This window comes from Ceratotherium simum, chromosome 9 (genome assembly GCF_057802395.1).
Source record: "Ceratotherium simum simum isolate JZ-2026a chromosome 9, ASM5780239v1, whole genome shotgun sequence".
Taxonomy (NCBI): Eukaryota; Metazoa; Chordata; class Mammalia; order Perissodactyla; family Rhinocerotidae; genus Ceratotherium; species Ceratotherium simum.
Window position 1 is genome coordinate 50211926 of NC_141908.1, and position 24473 is coordinate 50236398.

General features: G+C 39.8%; 1 protein-coding gene across 1 annotated transcript in view; it reads left to right on the forward strand.

Annotated features, from left to right (window-relative positions):
• Nucleotides 1-24473, forward strand: part of MYO3B (myosin IIIB) — a 429858-nt gene that overhangs the window by 144155 nt on the left and 261230 nt on the right. The window contains exon 9 of the mRNA XM_087434928.1: nucleotides 24170-24235. Within this exon, the coding sequence (XP_087291054.1) occupies nucleotides 24170-24235 (66 nt within the window). The remainder of the gene's footprint in view (nucleotides 1-24169; nucleotides 24236-24473) is intronic.

The window sequence follows — 24473 nt, forward strand, 5'->3', positions numbered from 1 at the left end:
CCTTGTTGCAAATCAGTCAGCCATAGATATATGAGTTTATGTTTGGACTCTCAATTCTATTCCATTTATCTATATTTCTATCCTTATGCCAGTACCACACTGTTTTGATTACTATTGCTTTGTAGTACATTTTGAAATCTGGAAGTGTGTGTCCTCTAACTTTGTTCTTATTTTTCAATATTGTTTTCACACTGGAGTATTTTTTCCTTGCAGCTGAGAATGTCTTATTCCTTTGCACACCCTCTTTTCTGTCCTTTCCACCACTCACACAGCCAAGTGTCCTAAGATGTACATTTCTTCAGATGTGCATCTTTTTTCACAGTCACAAATGTTTCCAGGGAGCTGTTAGGGTTTGCTGTGATTTCATAATGTGAATACCTCAGATAATACCTTCTTATTTGAGATGAGATGAAGTGATAGCAGGGGATTAAAATCTGACACAGCGTCCTTCTCGGACCCATGCTGTTCGGACTTCTAGACAACATTTTGTAATGGTCCATTTACTCATCTGTGATTAATTTGTAAGCAATTAGAGTGCAAGAATGGCACCCCTAATATTTAATACAGCACCTGGCCTTCAGTAGGGGCTACTGTGCCTATTAAGTATATTACTAACCAAAGAAATCCCTGACCAAATGTAAGTAAATGTTGTCTTAGGCCTAGAGAAGGGTTCCAACCCCTCTATCAAAGGAATTGCTGCTGGGGTTAGTAAAACAGTTTTTATATGGTGATCTAAGTTTGATCTAAACCAGTGGGCAAAATGCCATCAAAGCAAATCCTGCATGGAAGGCTGGTAGAAAGTAGTGGAAATGTTTATTCTGCAATTAGCTAAGGATAAGGGAGACTTTTCTGAATATTTTATTTGGCAGCTCCATGTGTTCCATGCAGACCACTATACTAACTACCTTCTCTGGAGATTAGAGGCCTGCTGAAATCACATCCATCTGTTAGCCAGGCAAATCACACCTACCTATGATTTGGAGGGCAAGTTTACCTACAATTGTTATCTGAGATCTGCTTGCACTTAAAGCTATTAAGTTCTCCGTGCCTTATATGGAGTAGGGATTTTTATACCCATATACGTGCAAACATATGTAAGTTACACATAGAGGAGCTATCTGTATTTCATTTGTGATGTAACCATGGTGTTTATTTTCTTAACTACTATGGAATTGCAGGACTTAGACAACCGGGTATCTGTTTTAGACAAGAATAGTAAATATATTAGCATTGCCCCTTTCCCTACTCCTAGTAGTTGGCATTCTTGCTTTTCAAATTTGTAGTTCTTTGATTGTAATAGAAACAAAATATTGCAGAGTATTTTATAAATTAAAAATAAAATCTCTTACTACACTTCTGCATCCTTGACGCCTAATTTGATCTGCCTCTCTTGCTTTGACATGCCATTTCAATAACAGGAATGGATAGACACATTGCATTTAGCTTGGAGGGTGACCATCTGCAAGTGAAGAGGTATTTGTCCTTCTCATTCTTCTACTTTATCCACAAGTTTTCAGTGATCCAGATCTATCTGTCCTGTCCAAGGGAAGCTGGAAACAAAACAGGAATAAATAGTTCTTAATCAGGCCCTAATGAAACCTCGCACCTGCCCATTAGGCCTGCAGCCTGCAACCTGCATACATTCAGGTGTGTCAGGAAAAAGGCTTGATATGGGCCAGCGGCTCCAAAGCAGGGTTTGTTTTTGTATTAATCATTCTCTTATCTATTTTTATGAGTAGGAGGCTAAGGTGTAATTTTGTTAGGAGATACCTCAAGCAGATTAAAGAAGACTTGTGAGGTCTCCTGTAGTCTGAGGAATGTATGACAATTTTTATACCTCGATTTCCTAGTACCTAGGTTTGTTTGACGCTGACTTGTTGATAAAGCTCCATCTAAAGATATACCTATGGTCTTCATATATTCAAAAGGCTGTCCTCGCAATGACATTTGGGATTGAGGTCATAGTGGACACTCATGCTGGACAACCAGTGTGGCCTTGCCCACCCTTTTGAAAAGTCTTCAAGCGATAGAGACAGAATTGCTGATATGGTCTAGGATGGATATGCATGGGACTGCAAAAACAACCCACAGTCAGGGCTGATCTAAGGCAAGCCAGGAAGTAGGTCGAGTTTGTCTTCACAGCTCAGCTTTGCCATTCTTTCCAGACACCTGCTCCACTTGTGACTGTCCCCTGCACTCTTCATGCAGCTCATGCCCTCATCTCTCAGTGCTCCAACCAGGCCCTTCTCCCAGAACAATACCCAGTGCATGAGGCCTGTCTTGTTCTCTCCTCGTTTGTATATACCTGTTCCTGTGTCTCACACTCTGGACAGCTAATCCTTGACACTGGGATAATAAGCTCAGGAATAGGTTCCAATAGCCTCTGAGATAATATTTTAGAGAACCACAGAACCCTGTGACTAGATGAAGGCTCAACATTACACCGTGGGTGGGAGACATGTTTTGAAGTCAACCTGCCTGGGTTGCTCACCCTGACATTTAACATTCTTGAGCTAGTTGTTTCACCTCTCTGAACTTCACTTTTCTCCTCTGTAAAATGACGGGTATGACCTTTCCCTCTCAGGGGAGTGGTCTGGATTACACGGGATATGTAGATAACATGTATGGCCTAGTGGCAAGCATATAGTGCTCAGTAAGTAAATGAGAGTTCCCCTACACACACACACACACGCACACTAAAAAAGAGCTTGGGGTGGGGTGGAAGGAAATATAGAAATCATCTCATCTAAGCTCTTGGAGAAACATATCAGCTGTATCCTAGAAAAGTGATTCCAGATGCAGAGGGAGAAACATGTAGCTGAGCCCTTGACTGAGAGCTGTTGGGCCGCACCCATCCTCAGGGCCAGCCTTGGTCAAGTCTGATCTTGCTGCTTTGTGATCCAATGACAGCATCTTTGGACCCGAACACTCAAAATGTTCCTGAAAGGGACCTACTTCCCACAGATATGCAACCAGCCACCTGGACCCCAGATTCATTTTTTTTTTTAATTATTTATTTTTTCCCCCAAAGCCCCAGTAGATAGTTGTATGTCATAGCTGCACATCCTTCTAGTTGCTGTACGTGGGACACGGCCTCAGCATGGCCAGAGAAGCGGTGCGTTGGTGTGCACCCGGGATCCGAACCCGGGTCGCCAGTAGCGGAGCGTGCGCACTTAACTGCTAAGCCACGGGCCGGCCCACCCCAGATTCATTTTTAATATTAGCACCCCTGATCTTTTAAAAATACTCCTTTGAGAAGGTACTGAATCTGTTTAGTGTTGTTTCCTCCTCTCCTGACAGGGCCTCTCTTCCTCTCTCCACGCCCACCTCTTGGCCACCCTCTCATCCCAGCAGCTGCACGGAAGATTTCGCCCCAGCTGTCTATCAAGTGTTCAAAAGCCAGCCGGAATGTAATTGTAATCTATTTTCCATCCCTCAATAGTAGTGGGTGAAAAGCACACACAAACACATTGCTCAAAATTGCAAGGAGACGGGAGCCAGAACTGCCTCGTGACTCACACAGAGCCCCGCATGGATAATTACTGCCATTCATTACTGGCCCAGGAAAGAAAACAAGGGTCCGATTGGGTTTTAGTGAACCAGAAGGCTAATGGATAAGAAGGGAAGGAGGAGGGGGCTGTGGTCCCTCCCTCCTGCCTCCTCCCTCTCCACCTCCCCTCACACTCACATGCCATTTCCAGAAAAATAACATCCTGCTGGCCATTCCCCTCCCAACTTGCATCTTTTTTTATGCTTATTTAATGTGCATCTTAGAATTGGTACTGTGGCCAGATCCTGCCAAGTATCTCTCCCCAGAAGGTCTCAATAACCTTGAGCCAGGACCTGATTTGCCTGTTTTCCTGGATGAAGCTTAAATAGGCACTATTTCATTAATTCATGTATTCATTCAACCAACAGTTGTCATGAATTCACCGAAAGGGCTAGATTCTGTGGGAAATGTTGAAGTTGCATTGCTCTCAATGAAGTGTAAGCACTTCCCTCCCCACTTTAACTCTGCCTGCTATCAACTCTAGCAGACAGGATAGGGTGCTATTTACTGGTTCATCCCAGTCAATGCATCCTCTCCCTCCCCTAAATTCCCGTGGTTGTGCTGCTCTGTCTTATGATCTTTCATTGGATCTTTAACTTGTTGAGGACAGAGAATATAGCTAAGAAAGGGGGAGTACATATACAAAAATACATCAACATCAGCTCTGAGCGTAGAGTTTTGTATATTGTTTGTAGGCACTCAATTAAGTAGTATTAAATGAATAAATGTTCAAGTAAGGAACAATGTATTTTAAGCTAAATGTCTTGGGATGTCTATGGGGCGAGACAAGTCCTAATGGAAGAGTAAGATTTGCGTTAATTGATAGAGGAAGACTTTCTAGAATGAGAAGTGTTAGAAGAAAAGCATTTTGTGCTGGGAGTGAGTCTCTGGAATTAGAACACATAAAAGAACACACTAAGGCTGTATTGCTCAACATTATTCAATTTTGTCCCCACTTCTAGCTCCTCAGTGGTGGTCCACCAATATTCATGTATTTCATTTAGTATCAGCCATTCCTTGCAAGAGCTCGTGAACTGTATGGAATTTGTATTGTGTGGTTAAAGCCCTGACTGATACTTTTAGGACAGTCAAGTTTGCTTCAGATCACACACATCTTGTTCTTATTGTTTTAGTTTGTTACTTTTTGGTTCATAAGCAGTACACAATTTCTCATCTCTTTTGCTTCTGAAAAGGCTAAAGTTTCAGGAATTGGAAGCAGCATTTAACTTATGATTCCTGGGAGTGTGCTTTATTTTCAAACTGATTTTTCATAAATTTATCATACAATGTCAGGGATAATGTGGAGAATTAGTTAGAGTGAAGAGACATGATTTATTTATAGTTCTTAATAATAGCGATTTTAATATTACTCATTGAATGTTTACTTGGTGCTTGACATTGTGTTTAATGTTTTACATGAATCGTTTTTATTTAACACTTATTCGATCCCAATAATACATGTATCATTGCTATCCCACTTTACATATGATGAAACTGAGGCTTAGAGGGGTTAAAAAATTGCCCAAGCTCATTTAGACAGTAAGCAGTGGAACTGGGATTTGAACCCAGGCAGTCTGACTCCAGAGCCCACACTCTGCAGGCTCTCCAAGCCATAGCTTCTCTCTGTGACTCCAACTCTGGTCCTGACAGATATCTGGAAAGATCACATTCTTTATCTCCCAGAATCTAGGCAGATCAACACTAATATGACCTCAAAATGACAGATGTCTGGGCTATTTAAGAGATGATTCCACATGTGTCCAGTCTACAGTCCTTTGCTTTACCAGCTGAGCTATCGAAGGGTGCACAAGAGATGATTCCAAAGTATTGTTATTATTAATTTTTTGGTAAGCAGGATTGCTATTGATTGTTATTGCATTTTTAGGTAAAATAATTTGCCAAGTATTCCATACTTGTAATTCCAAGTGTTACAACATTCAGAACTCCAACCATACATGCACACATATATACACATGTATATATACACATGTGTGTGAGTATAAAGGATGGGGCATATCTGATTTAAAGTTAATTAATTTAGGTGTACCAATCCACTGAACTTTTTTCCAGTTACTCTGAAACCAAGATATTCCCAGAAAAATCAACTGAAGTTCTTCAAATGATCTCCAAATGGATCATTTACTCGTCCAAAGAGCTTTTTTGTTGTTGTTCCCCAGAAAATCTTCTCTAACTGCATCTTCTGAATACTCATACGATCTTTATTTTAAAATCTGAAAAGCTCATCTTGTCTATCCTGGGCAGGAAATATTCTTAGAAGGTTGTATTTCTGTTTTTAATGACCTATAGAGGATACTGTACCACATGTCTTGGCAGCTCATTGCCATTCCTAATAATCTAGATAGTCAGCAGGTATTTCCTGATGTGCAGTCTAAATCTCTCCTGCTGCTTTAGCTCATTCCATTTGATTGTCATGATATTGATATCCTGTTCATGGTCCTTTCCCAAGGCCAGGAAATCACAGCATTTATAACTGAGTTGATAGTTATGGTCACATTGCAGTTTCCTTAAGTGCCTCCATCTTGAACAGCCCTCTGAGTCCCAATTTTTGTAATGTGGCTGAGGAGCTGTGAGAATGCCATCTGTTTGCAAGAATGGGGCCATTGATGCTGCACACTTCACTCTGAAGATGGCACTACTCACCCAAATAAAAATTTGAGACTTAAAGAAGCTGGCCTTGGACAGCTAGGTTGACCCTTACTTTGTAGGGAGATGTGGTCATTTGAGAGTAATTGGATGGAAACATTTACATAGCTTTTTTTTTTTAATTGAGTATAACTGCTGTACTCAGCTTTGTATAAAGCATGGGAATAATAGGATCAAATTAAGGAAAGCTACTTAGATGGAATAGCAGGGAAGTTCCCTAATGAAAAAATCTGATAGACCATGGAATAGTCTTCCCCAGGAAGGCTGGTCTCACTGAGATGTGGTTATTTACCATGGAACCAAATAGTCCCCCACTGGATGCATCTTAGGCCTTTTTCATTTTGGTTCATGACTGATTTAATTAGAAAAGTATCTCACATCTGTTGCTGACTACCTAAGGCTGTGCTTCTCAAATTCTAGTAGTGACAGAACCACCTCATGAGCTTGTTAAAATACAGATTCCCGGGCCTTGTTCCTAGAGATTCTATTTCATCATATCCGAGTGTTATCCGGGAATCTTTATGTTCACCAAATTTCCTGGATGACTCTGATGCACATGTGCTGTAAGCTCTGTTTTGAAAAACACTGAGTTAGGGACACATTGGGAAGATTCCTGATCTTATATTAAGTACATCTGTTCATTTTGATTTCTTCCTTATCCCTGTCCTAATGGTTCACTTTGCCCATCCGTTTCTACTTGCAGACAGGGATACTGTTTGGTGGAAAAAATGTTTGGTGAAAGGTTGGAGGTTGCCTAGAGGAACGTGCTGCTCCAATGAACCCTCCAGCCTCACTGAATCTGGCCTTCTCTGCCTTTCCTGTGAAACAGCTTAATGTAGGGCAGTATTCCCCCAAATTCTATGACACGTTAACAGTTATTAGAAAAAAGGGGTCCTATGGTCTGATAAGTGTGAGAAACACCGTGGGAAACAAAGTTAACCAGATTTCTTTACTGTAGGGTTTCCCAGAGACTTTATCATGACAAGATCTTCACTGTTTCCTGAACTTTTTGATCACAGAATTTCTCATGGGACTACTGCTTCATGGAACACACTCTGAAAAATCTCAGAGAGTTAAAAGCAAGAAAAAATTGGAACCTAAGCTCTTCACCCAAATAGCTGAGTAACCTTAGATAGGTCCTTTATGCTCTCTGAGTTTGTTTCCTCATCTGTGAAATGGGAGTAATCATGTGACTTTATCTAGATTACAGGCTTGTTGTGAGGATTGAATAAAATACATTTGTGAAAGCGCTTTGGGAAGTGTAAAGTGCCACTAGTTGTCATTGGGAAACATATGAGTCACATACAAGTTTGGAGAGTAGAGAATGAGCACTGCACAGTTTGTCTTCATCTTTGCTTAAACTTTGCTTAGATTGATCAAATGGGACTAAAAAATCTGGTCTGCTTGGTTCACCAGGGTTTGTCTTAATGCCACTTTAATAGTTAACTAGAAATTCTCAGAATACTACTCTCTAACTTATTCCACTGACACACACAATATTTGACTGAATATTATAGCCCTGGATACTTTGCAGTCAGTGCAGAAACAGGACTTGGAAGTGGTGACTCATAGTGAAAGAGATAGTCAAGGTCATGAGCCAGTAGGATGGGAAGGGCTGGGACTGGGAAAAACAGGAACCTGGTGTTGTTATTGGGCTCTACCCCATGGGATGTGTGACCCCAGACCAAATTCCATTGTCTGAAGGAGTTTGGACAAACTTGAGCTCAAATAAGTAAGAATCATATACAAGGGGTCCAGTATAGTGGGTAGGAAGGGCAGAGCTATGTGTGCTTCCATGCATAAACAATGCTCATCATTTAATAGATAGAGTGTTGTGATTCTGAGTTGTTAGTGTGGGTTGGAGCCTGATGACAGCTAGCACCTCTGGGCATGAGAATCAAAGTCCAGGCCTTCCGGAGAGGTCCAGAAACATTTGTGTCATGTATTAAAGTTCTCACCAAGTAGGCTGAGAATTAGCCCTAGTGGTGTAACTATAGTGTAATTTAGAGAAACCCAAATATACTGATGGAATAAACATAGTGGAACTTGGGAAGAATGGCTGAAGGGGTCACATACATGGGGCTTATTCCTGCTACACCAGATTTCAGGCTTGGAGTACAAAACTAATTCCAGACCATATTTGTTACATGATGAACAAATTCCTACATTAGCAGCAATAATAATAGCAAAGAGTTATTGGGTTCTTACTTTATGGTAGGCTCTATTCTAGACACTTTACATATATTATCTCAATTAATTCTCAAACTGCACTGTAGGGTAGGAACTATTAGTATTCCCATTCTATAGATGATGAATTCAAGGTAGAGAGAACCCAAGTAAATTGCTTCACAGAGCTGATAAATGGTGGTGTATAGACTTGGATTCATGAAGCTTGACTCCAGAGCTATGCTCTTTTCCATTATGCTAGGCTGCCTCTGTTCCACCACAATGTCAGTGAAAAGTATAATAATTGAAATGAAAAAGTTAATAGAAAGCTCAGCAGATCTGAGATCTTAAAGGAAAGAATCAGTGGACGTGAAGATACATCAACAGAAATTAACCAATCTGAAGAATATAGGGAAAAAATTGAAGAAAAATGAACAGAGCTGCAAAGACCTGTGGGACACCATCATAAATTTCAACATACATGTAAATAGAGTCCAGGAAGGAGGTGAGAGAGATAAAGGTCCAGAAAAATATTTGAAAAAACAATGGGTGAAAATATCCCAAATTTGATGAAAAATAGTCTACACATATGAAAAGCTCAACAAACCCCAAGTAAGGTAAACACCTACACATGTCATAGTCAAACTGTTGAAAGACAAAGACAAAGGGAAATCTTGAAATCAGCAAGGGAAAAACAACTGATAATGTACAGAGGAGGATCAATATGATTAATGGCTGACTTATCACCTGAAAAATGGTAATCAGAGGGCAATGGGATAACATATTCAAAGTGCTGGAAAAATTGTCAGCCAAGAATTTTATATCTAGCAAAACTATCCTTCAAAAGTGGAGGTAAAGTAAAGGCACCCTCAGATAAACAGAAAATTTTTTGTTAGCTGACAGTTGTTAGCTATTGTTGTTATAACTGCTTATAAGAAATACTTAAAGTTGTCCTTCAGGCTGAAAGGAAATGACAACAGATGGTAACTGAAGTCCACAGGAAGAAATAAAGAGCACAGGAAGTGGTAAGCATGTAAGTTAATATGAAAGACTTCTCATTTTCTCTCTTAATTTCTTTACAAGATATAAGATTTTCTAAAGCAATAATTATAACATTGTGTTCTTAATCTTAGACAATATTGAATTCAGGACCAAAAACATTAAATTAGTCCAAGAAGAGCACTTTTTAATAGGTACTATTTTTCAATGCAGATAGAAGAAGTACAGTCATGCACTGCATAATGACGTCTCAGTCAACAACAGACTGCATATGCTACGGTGGTCCCGTAAGATTAGTACCGTATAGCCTAGGTGTGTAGTAGGCTATACCATGTAGGTTTGTATAACTACACTCTATGATGTTCTCACAGTGACAAAATCACCTAACAACACATTTCTCAGAATGTATCCCCATTGTTTAGCAATGCATGTCTGTATATCTGTTTATGGTATCACATTCATAAAGCAGAAACTACAAATTACAGACAGTACAAGGAGATATATACTGGTCACAGACATTATTTATTGAACCTCTCTCATTCCATGACAGATGTAATACATAAAAAAATAAACAATCATATAAGTTTTTGTGAATGTTTCAGGAGCACTTGAAAAAAGGAACATTTTCTATTCTTGAGGGACAAGGTTTGACGTGTATATATATATATATTTTTTTATATATATTTAATATAATTATATAATTATAATATATATTTGTTATATATTATATTGCATGTTATATAAATATACTATACTTATATTAAATATATATATATACTTACTCTATACCTACTACAAAGGCTACAAAGACATTCTCAAATTCTAAAAATATGAACAGTACAGACAACATTCTCTGATCACAATGCAACCAAACTAGAAATAAACAAACACAGAAAACAAAAATTTCCCAACACTTAGGTTTGAAGAAACAAAACCATCTTTAACAACTCAGATTTAAAAGAAAATTGAGGAATATATATAAAATAGTAATTATCAAAATACTAGGTATCAGAATTAATGGGAAATAGTTAAAGCAGGGATTAGAGGCAAATTCATAGCCCTAAATACTTATATTAATAATCAAGAAAGAATGAAAGTAAATGAATTGTTTCCAACCCAAGAAATTCAAAGAAATTTTTTTAAACTCAAGTAAAGTAGGAGAAAGGATTTAATAAAATAGAAGAGGAAATTAATGAAGCAAAATATAGGAAACAGTAGAACCAATATATAAATCATGAAGTTTTTTTGGATAAAAATAAAATAGATAAGTTGTTAACTAATCTAAATCATGAAAAAAGAGAGAAAGTTCAAACATACAAAATAAAAAATAGAAAGAGGGAAGTAATCACAGACACAGAGGAAATTAAAAGAATCATGGGAGGCTATTTTGCTCAATTCCTTGCAAATAAACTTGAACACCTGAATGAAATGGGTACTTTTCATAGGGAAATATAATTTAGTAAAAGGCAGGATACTAGGTAGGCAAGAATGCAGCATTGTCCACTATGCACTCACAACTAGGACGAAAAGAAAGAGATTACGGGCTTTCCTCAGGCATGGTCTGAGACCTTCTTGAGAGACGACAGTGAAATGGGCATTGTGTTTACTCAGTGTGTTTCTGATGACTTTATGTTGATGTATTTATTCTTCATCTTTATTAATGTGCAATAACCGGTGATAACCTCCCCCTGTCCCTCCCCCTATTTGCTGAATATGCTTGTGGAAATATACTTGCTGGCACTGTGTGTTCCTGCTAGAAGAGTAGCAGCACTATGATAATATAACACAGCCCCCTTCTGCCCCCAGGAGAGGACAACAGATTGATTTCTAAAAAGGAATCTGTGAAATAAATACAAATTCTCTCATCGCTATGTCTCCAGCATCCTCTCCCATATTTTTGTCCCTGCAAAATGTTGCTAGGCAACCAGGTAGAAAAATGGCCAAAGCTCTTGTAAAGAGAGGACATGTTTACAATGTCAGAAAAATAAATGTGGGCTTGCTCACTTGGGCTTGCTCAGCAACTGCCAGGACTTGCGACATAATCCATTCAGTAGCAATGATTGCAATTAGTTTTAAGGTTGGTGAAAGCAATTGGCCATAATCTGCCCAGTAGAGACATGACTCAAGCCACCCGGGTGTGAGAGAAGGTGCTGTTTGATGGTGCCTTTTGCCCTTGAAAGGGGGTGAATGTTCAGTGGTTCCTGCTGGGGCCAGTCTCTCTGCCTAAGTCTGTGTAATTCCATTCTTGCAGTTAGCAGTCTCTATAAAACCTCTTTAGAGCTCACTGTTGCTAATACCCAGTCTTCCTTAGGAACTGTTGCTGCATCTCCCCTGGCATTTAAAATATCCACTTGATTTTAAATGGAGCCTACTTCTGTGGGCATTGGCATGCATGTTTTCTCTGGTGGCCCAGACTCAGATTGCTCTAAGGAACTCCACAGCCTTCCTACCTGGTGTGTGTGCCAGGGTCTGCTCATGGTGACAGGTGTTGATGTTCAGCTGCTAATTTCCCCCATTAGAGACAATGTGGTAGGATCTGATGATACAATCTGTTCATCTGAGGTCTGCCCTGATTTTTCCAGTCTAAAATATATTGCTAACTTGGTTGAAACAATAAAAGAAGGAATAGACGCACAATCTGCCCTTTAAATGGTTTTGCTTTGCTAGGGGAAAAAAATCCATAGCAGTCAATTTCTTTTTGTCTATTATAAATTTATTAACAATGTGTTGTAATTAGGTGCATGGCTTTGCCTTAGAGGACAAATGGTGCTTCTTGAACTGTGACGTTAGTCTGATTGTGGTAAAATGACCCATTTGATTTTACCAGCTGTGACTTTGGAAGGAGCTGAATGACAGAGAATGCATAAAACTCAACAGATGAAAACATTCTCAAATCATACTCTCTCTTACTGATCATTCTGCATCCGAAACACAATGTTCTTTGGATTTGCTTGCTAATATCTTGGTGATCTGAAGAGTACTATGCTTAAGTTGATGGGATGTCAGAAAGGCAACTGGTTTATCAAATCAGAACCATATTCCCCCATTAATATGACATAAATTGCTGTGGCAGAATGTAAAGATGTGGTGGTGTCTAATTAACCACGAGGAATTCCCAAGTGGGGAAGCAGGATGGCGCAGTGTTTGCAATTGTGCTCTTCGGAATCAGGCTGCCTGTACTGGAAGCCTTGCCACAGCGTTACCAGTGGCTGAACTTCTCTAAGACTTGATTTTTTTTGTCTCTAAAACAGGGAATTGTATAACCTACCTCACAGAGTTTATGTGAGGATTAAATGAGTGAATTCTTAGCACAGTGCTTACACATAATAGGCTTTCAAGAAAATTAAGGATTCATACCCCAGAAATAATATTAGACTCTGCAGAAAAATGGTCCAGTTTAAGAGAAAGTCTTGGACTCTTGACTGGGCTTGAGTGAACAGGGCAAAGAACCATTATCAGCTCTCCTCAGCCTTCTGCTGGCCTTCTACCTAGCACTCATGACTGTGTTGGTAGGAAAGGGGGCCCAGAAGAAAAGGAAGTTCCCCTTCTGTGGCCATGATCCTGGCAAAAGAGTTTTGAACCACATTGACTTTCCTTGATTCCTTTTCTTTTCTGTGCTGGGAGAAATCTTAGAGGCAGAGAGACAGGAAAGAGTAAGAAGAGGTGTCATGCCACCTGACTCTTCACTTTTTCAGCTCACATAAAGCTGGAACCCTAGAAATGGAAAACCACAAAGAGCTTAAGTCTGTGTTCATGGTCCTGTCTCCTCACTGGTCCTTGTTCTGTGTCCCTTTTTCTAAGTTTTTATTCTTGTCTGCCATTTATCCCAAGCAAAGTTTTGGCCAATAAAGGTTTACAATAGGATGCTTTCTAGAACATTCCCATTTCAATAAGGAACTTTTGGGATAGAAAGCAATGGGTCTTAATGAGGAAATTTCATGAACCATGATGAAACAAATTTTTTAACTGGGGGAAGAAGATTTCCGTTATCTCTTCATTACTTCTCAAGTATATCCAGCTAATGCTCCTACTGTCAAAGGAGACTGGACTCATTCAGCTGATGATGGCTGGAAGTTGCCTATTGCAAGCCTGAAATTGAAATTTCTTAAAATCTGGTGTTTCGTCTTTAAAAAAAAAAAAGGCAGGCATTATAACACTCCTGGCCCCTCTCTGTTCTCTTATTCACTTCTTTCCTGTGCCAGTTATCAATTTATTGCCTTTCACCTCCAATCTACCCTTCTTTGCCTTGCTTTGTGATATTGGAGTGGACTCCATTCATAAATATTTCTTTCTCCTTTACCATGTGGCAGGTGTTAAGCTTTGTCAGTAGAGGGCACTGGAAGGCCACTGCAGGAGGAAAGAGCCCTCTTTCTGGTTTCAGTGTGCTTTTTCCTTTTTGCTCCTGTGGCCTTTGGCTACCAGTAGCATTTGGGACACCCAGTGAGGCTCACCCTCCAGTGAGTTTTACCAGCACCCAATTGGGAGACTTCCCAGTGAGTCTCAAAGACACCCTGGCAGGTGGTTTCCTGTTTGCCAGCCCTGGCCTCTGTCACTTCAGAGAACTTCTCCACTACCTGTGAGCCATAGTCACATCCTTCAATGAGGTCTGCCTCTCAGCCTTGGGTTTGGGGGCAGAGACTCTTTCAAGTTTGTTTCTTCCTTTTCTGTCTCAGCTAGAGGTAGTGGTCGCTTTCAAGATCTGCTCTTCCTGTATTTGTTAGAATTCTCTTTACTCTTCAGTATCTAATCCTCTATTACAAGTTAATAATCCTTTATATTTTCCCTGTTCAAATTACTGGTATGGTTTCTATCTTCTGACTGGACCCAAACTGATAGATCCTAGAGGATCAGATCTATGGGAATGGTGAGTTCAGGGAGGCACTGGATGTGCATATCCCAGCTCCTTCCCCTCTCCTTTCTCTTGAGAGTCATCCTGCCCTGAGTGATTGTTCTCAGCCTGCAATCAGCTCAGTGGTCAAGATTCTGCCCCTGAGCGAAGGGCCTGTGGTGGTCCAGCCCTGGACCTAAGACCAGCCAGATAAGTCTGTCTAACTCTGTTTCAGTTTTAGAAAGCCTGCTCCCGACAGATGAAAGCCACATTCAGCATTATCAGTAATAAAGGTGTTATTTTGGACCCAATCTGCTGACTACTTTATCTTTTTCCTCAATTAGTTCAGAACCCAGGCAGGGTGAAGTCCTACTTTTTATTGTTTCCCCCTCCCCCACTCCCAAATGATTTCATATAAAATACTTTTAAATAACTTACACAGAAAAAGCGATGCTCTAGGAAAGCACAGCAAGTCCAGCCATGGTTTTGCCTATCCCCTGGCCCACTACCACATCACCGTGACTTTCATCCCACCGCATATAAAGCTCTTTTTTCCTTAAAATGCTAACCTAATTGAGGAGTGATTCTGTGTCTCCAAAATGCTTAGACACACCATCATGATCACTTTCAAAGAGTGCAGTCCCCCAGAACTCACATAAACAGTCCAGTCTTTGATGATGGGAAAACATTTCAAAAACAGTATGATCTATGTGAAACACATCTCTTTAAAATCATGAATTAAGAAATTTAAAACTGTGTGTGAAAAAGAACAGACTTGGGGCTTCCACTCTGTGCACTGGGGAAGAGGGTAATTAGCCAGCCCTTGAACAAGGTCTACTTCCCTGACACATCGGACATTAACAGTTCAATTCGATGGTGTTGCTGAGTTCTTGTTGGAGGAAATTGAAGAACAAATGTCAACCAATGGCCACACTGGCTCAGACAGTGAGCTACACACCACTCATCCCCGCCATCATCTCTATCGACATAGCACCTTCTATTATCCTTGACTTTCTCCTGTACTTTGCATGCATGGCTGAGTTGCTTATGTGTCCTTTGTGTTTGCGTAAGGAAAGTACAGTGGAGGGAAAGGTACCCCAATGTGCTTTGGAGAGAATAAGAAAATGCGACTCATGACTTTTGTGAACATTTGAAATGGTGGAGTAGTGGCCAAGGATTAATAAAGCTCCATGACACACCCCAACTCAAGCATAGGCCTGGAATAATAACATCTGACATGGGGAACATAAAGTAATCTTGAGGTTCTGAGATGACCTTTGAAACAGAGTCTTGCTGGGCTAAAAAGCCAGAGGAAGTGAATATCTTGTCACTTACAGATGGTAAATGGTTAAGAATGAGTTTATTATGAGCCATGTGATTTAATGTGGTAACTTTACATTTAAATAATTATAGCTTAACATTGCAAATTGTGTTATTTAAGGGACAGGATCAAATTAAGTTATTAAGAATACAACAACAGAATCAAAGGAATCGACAAGCTTGAAGTTTAAGTGCAAATCATTGCTTTTCTCCTCACTGCTTTTAATAATTTCTTCAGTTATTGTGGAATAAATTATCATAGGTATTAATCATAAAACCTCTACTTTCTTAGACAGTGGTGATCTAAGGTTGAGATGTGACTTAGATTCATTTTGTTTTTGTGATGCGGTTCAGGACACACTACCCCCAAATATGAGTCCCAAATATGGGACCTTGGCATATTGAATATTTCAAGCTGAAGGAATTTGAGAAATGGCGTGTGCAGGAAGGACTTTCTGAAGCAGGTCATAAAACTCTCTTGTAAGAGATGCCCTCCCTGTACCCAGAGAAAAGAAGCATCCTTATCTCTGAAGACAAAGGAACACAGAGAGGAATCTGAATGAACAGGCCTTGCTAATTTCCCCCCAGTTTACTACACTTAGCTCATACCCCTTGTCCTATCACATCTTTCTATGACTCTCCACTCTTTATCAAACCTAGCATAAAAACACTCAGGTTTAATCATTTCTTTGGGTCTTCATTTCTTTGTGAAGCTCCTGTCTCACATAAAACTTATATTAAATAAATTTGCATGCTTTTCTCTTGTTAATCTGTCCATTGTTACAGAAGTCCCAGTTGAGAACTAAAAGGGTAAAAGAAAAAGGTATTTTTCCTCCTCTGCATTTGCTTCCTTCCAGACACCTCCCCATCTTGTGTTCTCTTACAAACCTCTTCCTCTCCTCCTTTATCTCTACTTCAGAGGATTGATCCTGATTGGGAGATGCCTTTATGGTGGACTTAGTACTTAGCATGGGTGTCTTTTCCAATCTGGACCTATCTTTCACATTTACTGAGGGTGTAGTATATAGCATTGTGATTCTGATTTCTGTGTCAGTTTCATATCATCTATTTTCTGATTTTAAAGAAATATTTTCAACTATTTAATTTTTTCAAATGATTCTTTTTAGCAGAATTATAGCATATGTATATTTTGAATAAATCTTTGTGCCCCATATGTCAAAGTAATTACCCAGAAATACCGACAGTTGGAAGCAGGTAGCAGATTCTTGCAGGTGGCAGAAAGGAACCCAGCAGCAGGGTTCAAAGCCTAACACTGGTGGAGTTGAACAACTCACCATTCCCATTCCCAGTGTGTTCTATGGAGTAGTGACCCAGCGGGCACTCTTCACAGCTCTGCAAGGCTGTTTGGTGATAGCTTCCTCCTCTGCTCTGGAATTGCTCACTGGGCCACCCCGAGAAGATGAGGCAGTTAATGCCTGCTCTCTCTGAATTTAAGTTACGTGGTAGAGTCCTAAGTGTTCACTGACAAGAGGTATTTGCTGTCTAAGAAACCTTTTAAAAGTTAGAAATCACGTAGACATGTAGTATGTGTAAGCCATTTCAGCCTTCTTTCTAACAGTGAAAAAAATAGAAACAATCTGAATATTCACCAATGGGTGAATAGCTAAACAAACTACAGTATGCCCACATTGTGGAATACTATTTAGGTATGACGTTAACATGGGGTGATCTTTAAGCAATGTTATTGAATGGAAAAAATAAGTACCAGGACACTTATGTGTAGTGTATAATCCCATTTCTACTGTTTCCAACTATAAATATATTCTTAAACTATTATAAAATTTATATGGTATTTATTATATATGTATAGCACAACAAAACAGTATATATATTATATATTTATAGCAAATATTTAAAAATGCATATGAAAAGATCTGAGAGAGTACAAGCAATACTGATATGGAGAAGAGACTGAGATTAGGGATGGCAGTGAAGAGGAATTTTGCTTTTTACTTTCTATGTTCCTGTATTAGGGAATTTTTTACATTAAGATGAAGTCATGTATTACAAATAAATATTTATAATTTTTAAATAATTAATTTTGAACAGGTAAGATGTGACTAGGGAGAAAAGCAACTTTGGCTGGGGCTAGGTGGTGATACTGAGGGACTAGACACAGGCACACAGCTGATCAACCTCATTCATGAATCTACCAATTGTGATCAGGATGGTAGCTCTGTTGCTGTGGTTAATACTCTCAGAACAGCTAATTGTGCTCAAATATCTTGCTTTATTGCTTTTATAAGTAAATAAATAGAATACCTTTTGAACATACCCCCAAGTGTTTATTTAACTGTATGTTAATGATTATTTATTAGTTATTATACCTCAGTCTTTATATCTTCCTCTGTATATTCCCCCTCTCTTTCCCTAACACCCTCCTCCTCGCACCAACTGATTTCTGTCCCCTCTGTTTAGCACCTGCCTTGAAATTCACAATTTCCGGGAAGCCTTTCTTAATTAACTCAGCCTTATTGAGAAATATTTTACAAAGCCTCTCTTTGGTGAGTGTACTTTAAAGTTTGAGGACTTCATTTTGTACCTTCTGGAGGTGTTGCTTGCTAATTGGTTTTCTGTCATTTTTTGCATATATGTTCTTTTCATCTTCCAAAGTAATGGACTCTTTATGAGATAAGTACAGAAAACAGTGAGGCATATGGATGTTGGAGACAGAGATATCTGAGTTTAAAACCTAACTCTTCCACTTTTTGTTGGATGTTTTTAAGAAAATTTCTTCTTTTAAGCTCATTTCCCCACCTGTGAAACTGGAATAATAATTCCTGTTTCACAGGATTGTTGTGATGTTCCATTGACCTATATGTGAAGCGCTTGGCATGGGGCTTGGTGGTAGTAAGCACTCAACATGTGATAGTTATTGGTATTGATCATCTTTTATCTCTAGCCCACCATGTATGAGTATATAATGGTTCTGACATCAGATAATGCCCACAGTGTGGTTTAAAATCATAATTTATTTGCTCATTTTGGTCAGATATTTTCAGGGACCTGGGGACATTTGGGCTTCAAAAGTAGAGGAATGAGGCTGATATTGTCAAATCTGATTCAAGTCACCACCTAAGGGGACTCCTTTGTACCTCAAACACTGCTTGCTGTCAATAATTTAGTCAGAATTTGCTCATATCCAAAGGAGCTGTCCCATATTTGTCTAATTTTATGCTACTTTAGGGATAAAGTCATATTTTGTCCTGGCATCATTTCTTGGCTTACCTACAGCGTGTGTACGTTTGTGTGCATTCATTTATGTAGTCACTCAGCAAAAATTTACTGAGTGCTGCTGTGCTGGCACTAAAGATACACATAAAGCATGGATAGGAGGCTGCCAGGTGGGCAAATTGGGGAGAACACTCTAAACTGAAGGTACAACATGTGCAAAGTCCCTGAGGCATGAAAGAACAGGACCTGCTTTAGGAGCTGTCAGTACTATGCAGTACAGTACTGCAGCATCAGATGAACATGGGGAAGTGATTTGAGATGAGATTGGGTAGACAGGCAGGCAAGGCCATTTGTATATCATGCCAAGGGGTTGAGATTTTATCTCACTCGCAGTGTGGATCTACTGAAGAATTTTGAGCAAGGAAATAACAAGGTCAGATTTGTATGTTAGAGAGAAATTCTAGCTGCCAAGTGCAAGAAGGGTTAGAGAGAGAGAGATGAGGATAGAGGGAGGGAGAAAAATAAGGAGGCTACTGGAGTAGTTTGGATATGAGATGATAGGTGACTGAACTGGGACAGGAAAGAGGGAGGGAATGGGGTGATGAGAAAGGAATTTAGGAATTAATAGGACTTGGTGTTTGATTGATGTATTAGTTTCTTGTGACTATCATAACAAATTACCACAAATTTAGCATTTTAAAGCAGCACAGACTTATCTTTGAGTTCTGTAGGTTAGAAATCTGACGTGGATCTTACTGAGCTAAAATCAAAGGGTCAGCAGGGCTGCACTCCTTTCTGGAGGCTCTAAGGCAGAATTGGTTTCCTTGCTCATTCAGATTATTAGCAGAATTCACTTTCTTGCATTTGTAGAATTGGGGTCCTCATTTCCTTGCTGGGTATCAGCTGAGGCCCGTTCCCATCTTCCAGAGGCCACCTGCATTCCTTGGCTTGGGGCTCCCTCCCTCTGTCTTCAAAGCCGGCAATGACAGGTAGGGTCCCTTTCACACTTTGAATCTCTCCTGCCTCTTCTTTCTTTCTGACTGCCTCTTCTGCTTTGAAGAACTCGAGATTAAATTGAACCCATCCAGATCATCCAAGGTAATCTTCCATCTCCATTAAGGTCCTTAGCCTTAATCACATCAGCAAAGTCCCTTTAGCATGTTCATAGGTTCTGAGAACTAGAATGTGGACTTCTTCAGGAGAGCCTTTCTTCTCCCTTCTCTGATTGGATGAGGGGTTAAGGGAGAGGATAGAACCCAAGTTTCTGACTTCAGCAGTCAGGTGGATGCAGCTTTAGGGGAGGTAGATGAGTTTGGTTTTGAACATGCTGACTTTAAAGTCCTTCTGGGAAATCAAAATGGGACAATCTAGTAAGTAGTTAGATGCACCAGCCAAAAGGCAGAGGAGAAATCGAGGCAGGAGATACAGATTAGGAAGCTGTCAACATATAATGAGCATCAGTGAATGTGTAGAATGGGAAGAGAATAAGGCTAAGGACAGAATGCTGGGGCTAATAATATTCTAGGTGCACCAGAGGGAGAAGCACTCACAAAAGGAAGAGTGGAATAACTTACGTGGTCTCCCATCACAGGGTCTGGGTTCCTTGTGGCACGTTTCTTCCTTTTCCTCTACCTGGCCTATTTTCTCCTCATTCCCTGGTTTTCTGCCTACTCATAGTTTCTGCTTCCTAAAACTTCAGCTTGCGCGTTGTGCTCTGTGGCCTGTCCCATCTGCCTTGTCATCATGGATCTCTCAGCTTCAACTAGCATTACTAAACTGCCTCATTCTCTTGATTTTTTTCAGTTCAAAGTGAAAAAAAACCTTCTAAAGAGAATCAGATTGACCCAGTTTATCATTTTGAGTCCTACCGTGGTCACCAGATTAAATTAGGATTGGCTGTCGTGAGGCCAGGTGCCCACCTTGGTCCAGTCAGCTGCTTCTCTATTTCAGGAACTAAAATGAATTCAATTTGACTGTTCAGCAAATCATTTCGTTCCACAGACACTTTGAGGGAAGAAGGTTAACTTTATCTCCATCGTATTTGCTAGACTCAGGATTATGGTGTCAAAAATGGGCATATAATAGGTTCAGTCCTCTCTTTGCTATCACCCCTTGCTCCTATCCTCATGCAGCCATAATGCTGTCTGTGTGCAGGGGATATTTATAGAAATTGAATTTTGGGTCCAAAGCACAGGAATAAAATCCAGGCAGGCAAAATTCAAATCTAATATAGTCATTTTCCTTCACTGACTAATCTATTTTCTACACTGCCTTGGTATGTTCATAAGCATTATCCAAATGAGAGCTTGTTATTCAGACTCATGGGCCTTCCAGCCACTTACGATTCATACATCCTGCAGGCTCTCAGCATCCATACATGTAAGGGAGTGATGCCTGCCTGTCTCTGAGTCACAGCTATGCACTGACTCTCCCATCGTACTGAATGTGAAGTATCTCATCTCCTTTTAGAGAGAGACCCTCTGGGCAGGATTGCAGCTAGCATCTGTAGTGTTGAGAGGAGCCAAAGAATTACCATTGTTAAAATTTGGTGCTCCTCCTGAATGGTGAGAGAACTAGAATTTATATTGTCAGTGCAAACAAAATACTGTAAAGCCTTCAAATTCCTTTTAGTTTTCATTATACACAGATAATAATCTTTCACATCTCAATTTACTGAACCTAAGTATGATGGATGGACTCCAAGAAAGGTGGGGCATCTACAAGATCAAATGAGCTTCTCTAAAACCAAATTCCTATGATGCCAAGCTTCAAAGAAATGTTTCCTTGTGTGGGGTTCATGTGAGGCCACCATGAATTGGTGGTGACCTGGGTGAGTGGTGATCTGCTGCTGCTCTCTTCTGTGCCCTGCTGCAGAAGTTCAGGGCAACGCAGAAACAGTAGCCCCTGCCCTTAGTACCTGCTGAGAAACAGGCTGAAAACAGGAAAGTACGGTGTTCTCTACATGAGAGTGGACACTTGCCATCCATTTCTCCAGTGGAATCTTGCCAAGTCATCCTCCATTTGTGGCAGAGGGGTGTCCCTCCATGCTTGGCTGGCCAATGTCAAACCTCCTGGGGTTGTTTTAATCAAGTCTCTTCACTCTGTCTACAAGTGACTTCTTGGTCATGGTTAACTACTTTGGGGATGAGTTAAGCCTATTAGATAGTAGATTGTTTAAGCAGCTCTTCTCTATGGAACTGACCTCAGTGAGAACAGAATGAACAGAAAACGTAAGAGCAAGGAAAGTTCGAGTCCTGGAAAGGGCTGTAGAGATGATCTAGGATAACCTGCTCACCGGGAGATACCTCAGATTACTGAGGCCCTCGGAGGTGAGCTGGGAGGACATGTGGATGTACAATCTCAAACAGCAGGGGCCCGTAAGAACAGGTCAGCCAAACTAGTATTGAAGCAGAAGTTATGTGATGGTACTTTTATTATTTAAAAATTGCAAGGGAAAGATGAAGACAAATATTGTTGAGTGGAATGAATGAGATAAAGAAGCAACTACCAAAATAACCAAAGGGCAACCTTTAACTGCTACTCTTCCTAGCTGGGTACACAGATAATTTTCCTTTGGGTTTTTGAATCAGAAGATCTGAAGGATAATTAAATTCTCATGCAGAACAGGGAGATCATATACTTCCTTTCTTATCATTCTTCCTTTCTACCTTGTCCTCCCTCCTGCTCTCTCTCCAGACACAAAAGAATCATATAGTCTAGACTCAAAAAATTACTCATGTTCTTGGAATCTACCAGACTTTTTTACACTTGTGTGACTTGGTACATATTGTTTCCTAAGCCTGAAATGGCTTCCCTCTCCTTCTCTATCTTGAAAAATCCAACCTAATCTTCAGGGGCCATTATGCTGCCACATATCTCTGTGCTTGTGCTTCTATTATATTACTTATTAAATTGTGTTCTAATCATGTGATAGGATAATACTCTGAAATGTTACTGGCTCAATTAGGATTAATTACGTATAACATGCTTAAAGAAGATGGAAGTTTTTTCTCTCTCCTGTTAAGGAAGGCTAGAGGGAAGCAGTCTAGAACTGGTATAGCAGCTTTGCAGTGTCATCATGAATATCATCATGAATCCAGTTTCCTAGCTATCTTCTTTGCCATACTCAGCTCATAGCTTTCATTTTCAAGTTCATCTCATGTCCAAAATGGCTGCTCAAGCTCCAGCCATCACATCCATACTCAAGAAAGCAGAAAAGAAGAAAGGTGACATGTCTCCTTTCTTTCAAGAAGACTTTCTGGAAACACCATAGAACAATTTTATTTATATATCGTGGGCCAGAACTCAGTCACATGGCCACATCTAAGTGCAAGGAACTCAGGAAAATATAGCCTTATATGGATGGCAGCATTGTGTTAGAATAAAAATTGTACCATAAGAAATGAGAAGAGAATGGGTATTGAGAGGCAACTTGTAATCACATTATCTGATACATTTTTATTTCTGGTCATTCTTGCTGCTTCCCATTCTTCTACCTATTGAATCTGAACAATCTATAGCTTTAGGAAGCAGTTAGAACCCAGGTGAAAACAAAGATCACGTATAATGGGTTTAAGATTTACAGTCATAATTCAGGTGTGCAGAAGTGTAACTTTCTTCATTTGCTAAACTTGACTTGCCTACAAGCCCCTATTTCCGTTTATGGCTAGAAAAAAGTCTTATCAATTAAAGGTAATGTCAATTCTGTTTTAAGATTGAATCTCTTTGGGTAAATATTCAGTCAAATTCAGTGCCCTTCCCTTCCCCTTTTTCCTGCCTTCTCATCAGGAAGTGGTCTGGTTACTACAGGCTTTCTGCAGTTCTCTAGTTCTCTTGGACCTCCAGTAATTAGTTGTGTTAGATGTCTGTGCCCCTCTCTACCCATGAATCTCTTGGGGTCTGGAACATTGTCTTAGCTGTTTTGCTTTCTCCAGTGCCTATTGTAGAAGTTGACATATAGGAAATAGTTAAAAATGTGACTGGTGAATTTATGAGTATACTTTAAATGCATCACATAATTAATTCAAATGATAGCATAATGATCTGAAAATCCTGTAAAATTAAAAGTCTATTTCTCCAAAGCCCCTAGCACTAGGTTTATAGCTTTCATATGGCACTAATAATACTCAGCTCTCAGTTATAGTGGTTTGTGTGCTTGTCTCGCCCCTCATTAGAGTGTCCGCTCCCTGAGGAATGTTCCTGATCTGTGTAACCCTCACACGTCCTGCAGAAAGCCGTGGACATAGTAGGCTTTCAATCAATGAAAATGAAGGACTAAATGAATAGAGGCTGGCACTTTATAATTTGCCACTAATGAATGACTTCCACCGGGGGAAGAAACAATAAATTTTATTAGAGCTATTTAGAATGATATCAGTAAAGACAAGTTGATATTTTGCTTTAACTGACCACTTTTTTGTAAGAAGAAAATTGCTTTTGTTTTTCAGAAATCCTCCACCTACTTTGCTTCACCCAGAAAAATGGTGTGAAGAATTCAACCACTTTATATCACAGTGAGTATTTCTTCCACTGAAAATTGCCTATCCAGCAAGGCCTTGAACACTGATTGGAGAAATCCAAGCTGTGGAATTTGCTTGGCACTAGAAGTTGTTATGCTTGCTAGCATGTTATGACACAGACTTTGTTCCAGTAAATGATGGAAGATGCCATGGCAGGATTTGAAAAATAAGGAGTTCCATTTGACTCTTGGTTATAATCAGTCCTCTTGATCATATGGGTCATGTTTAGCTG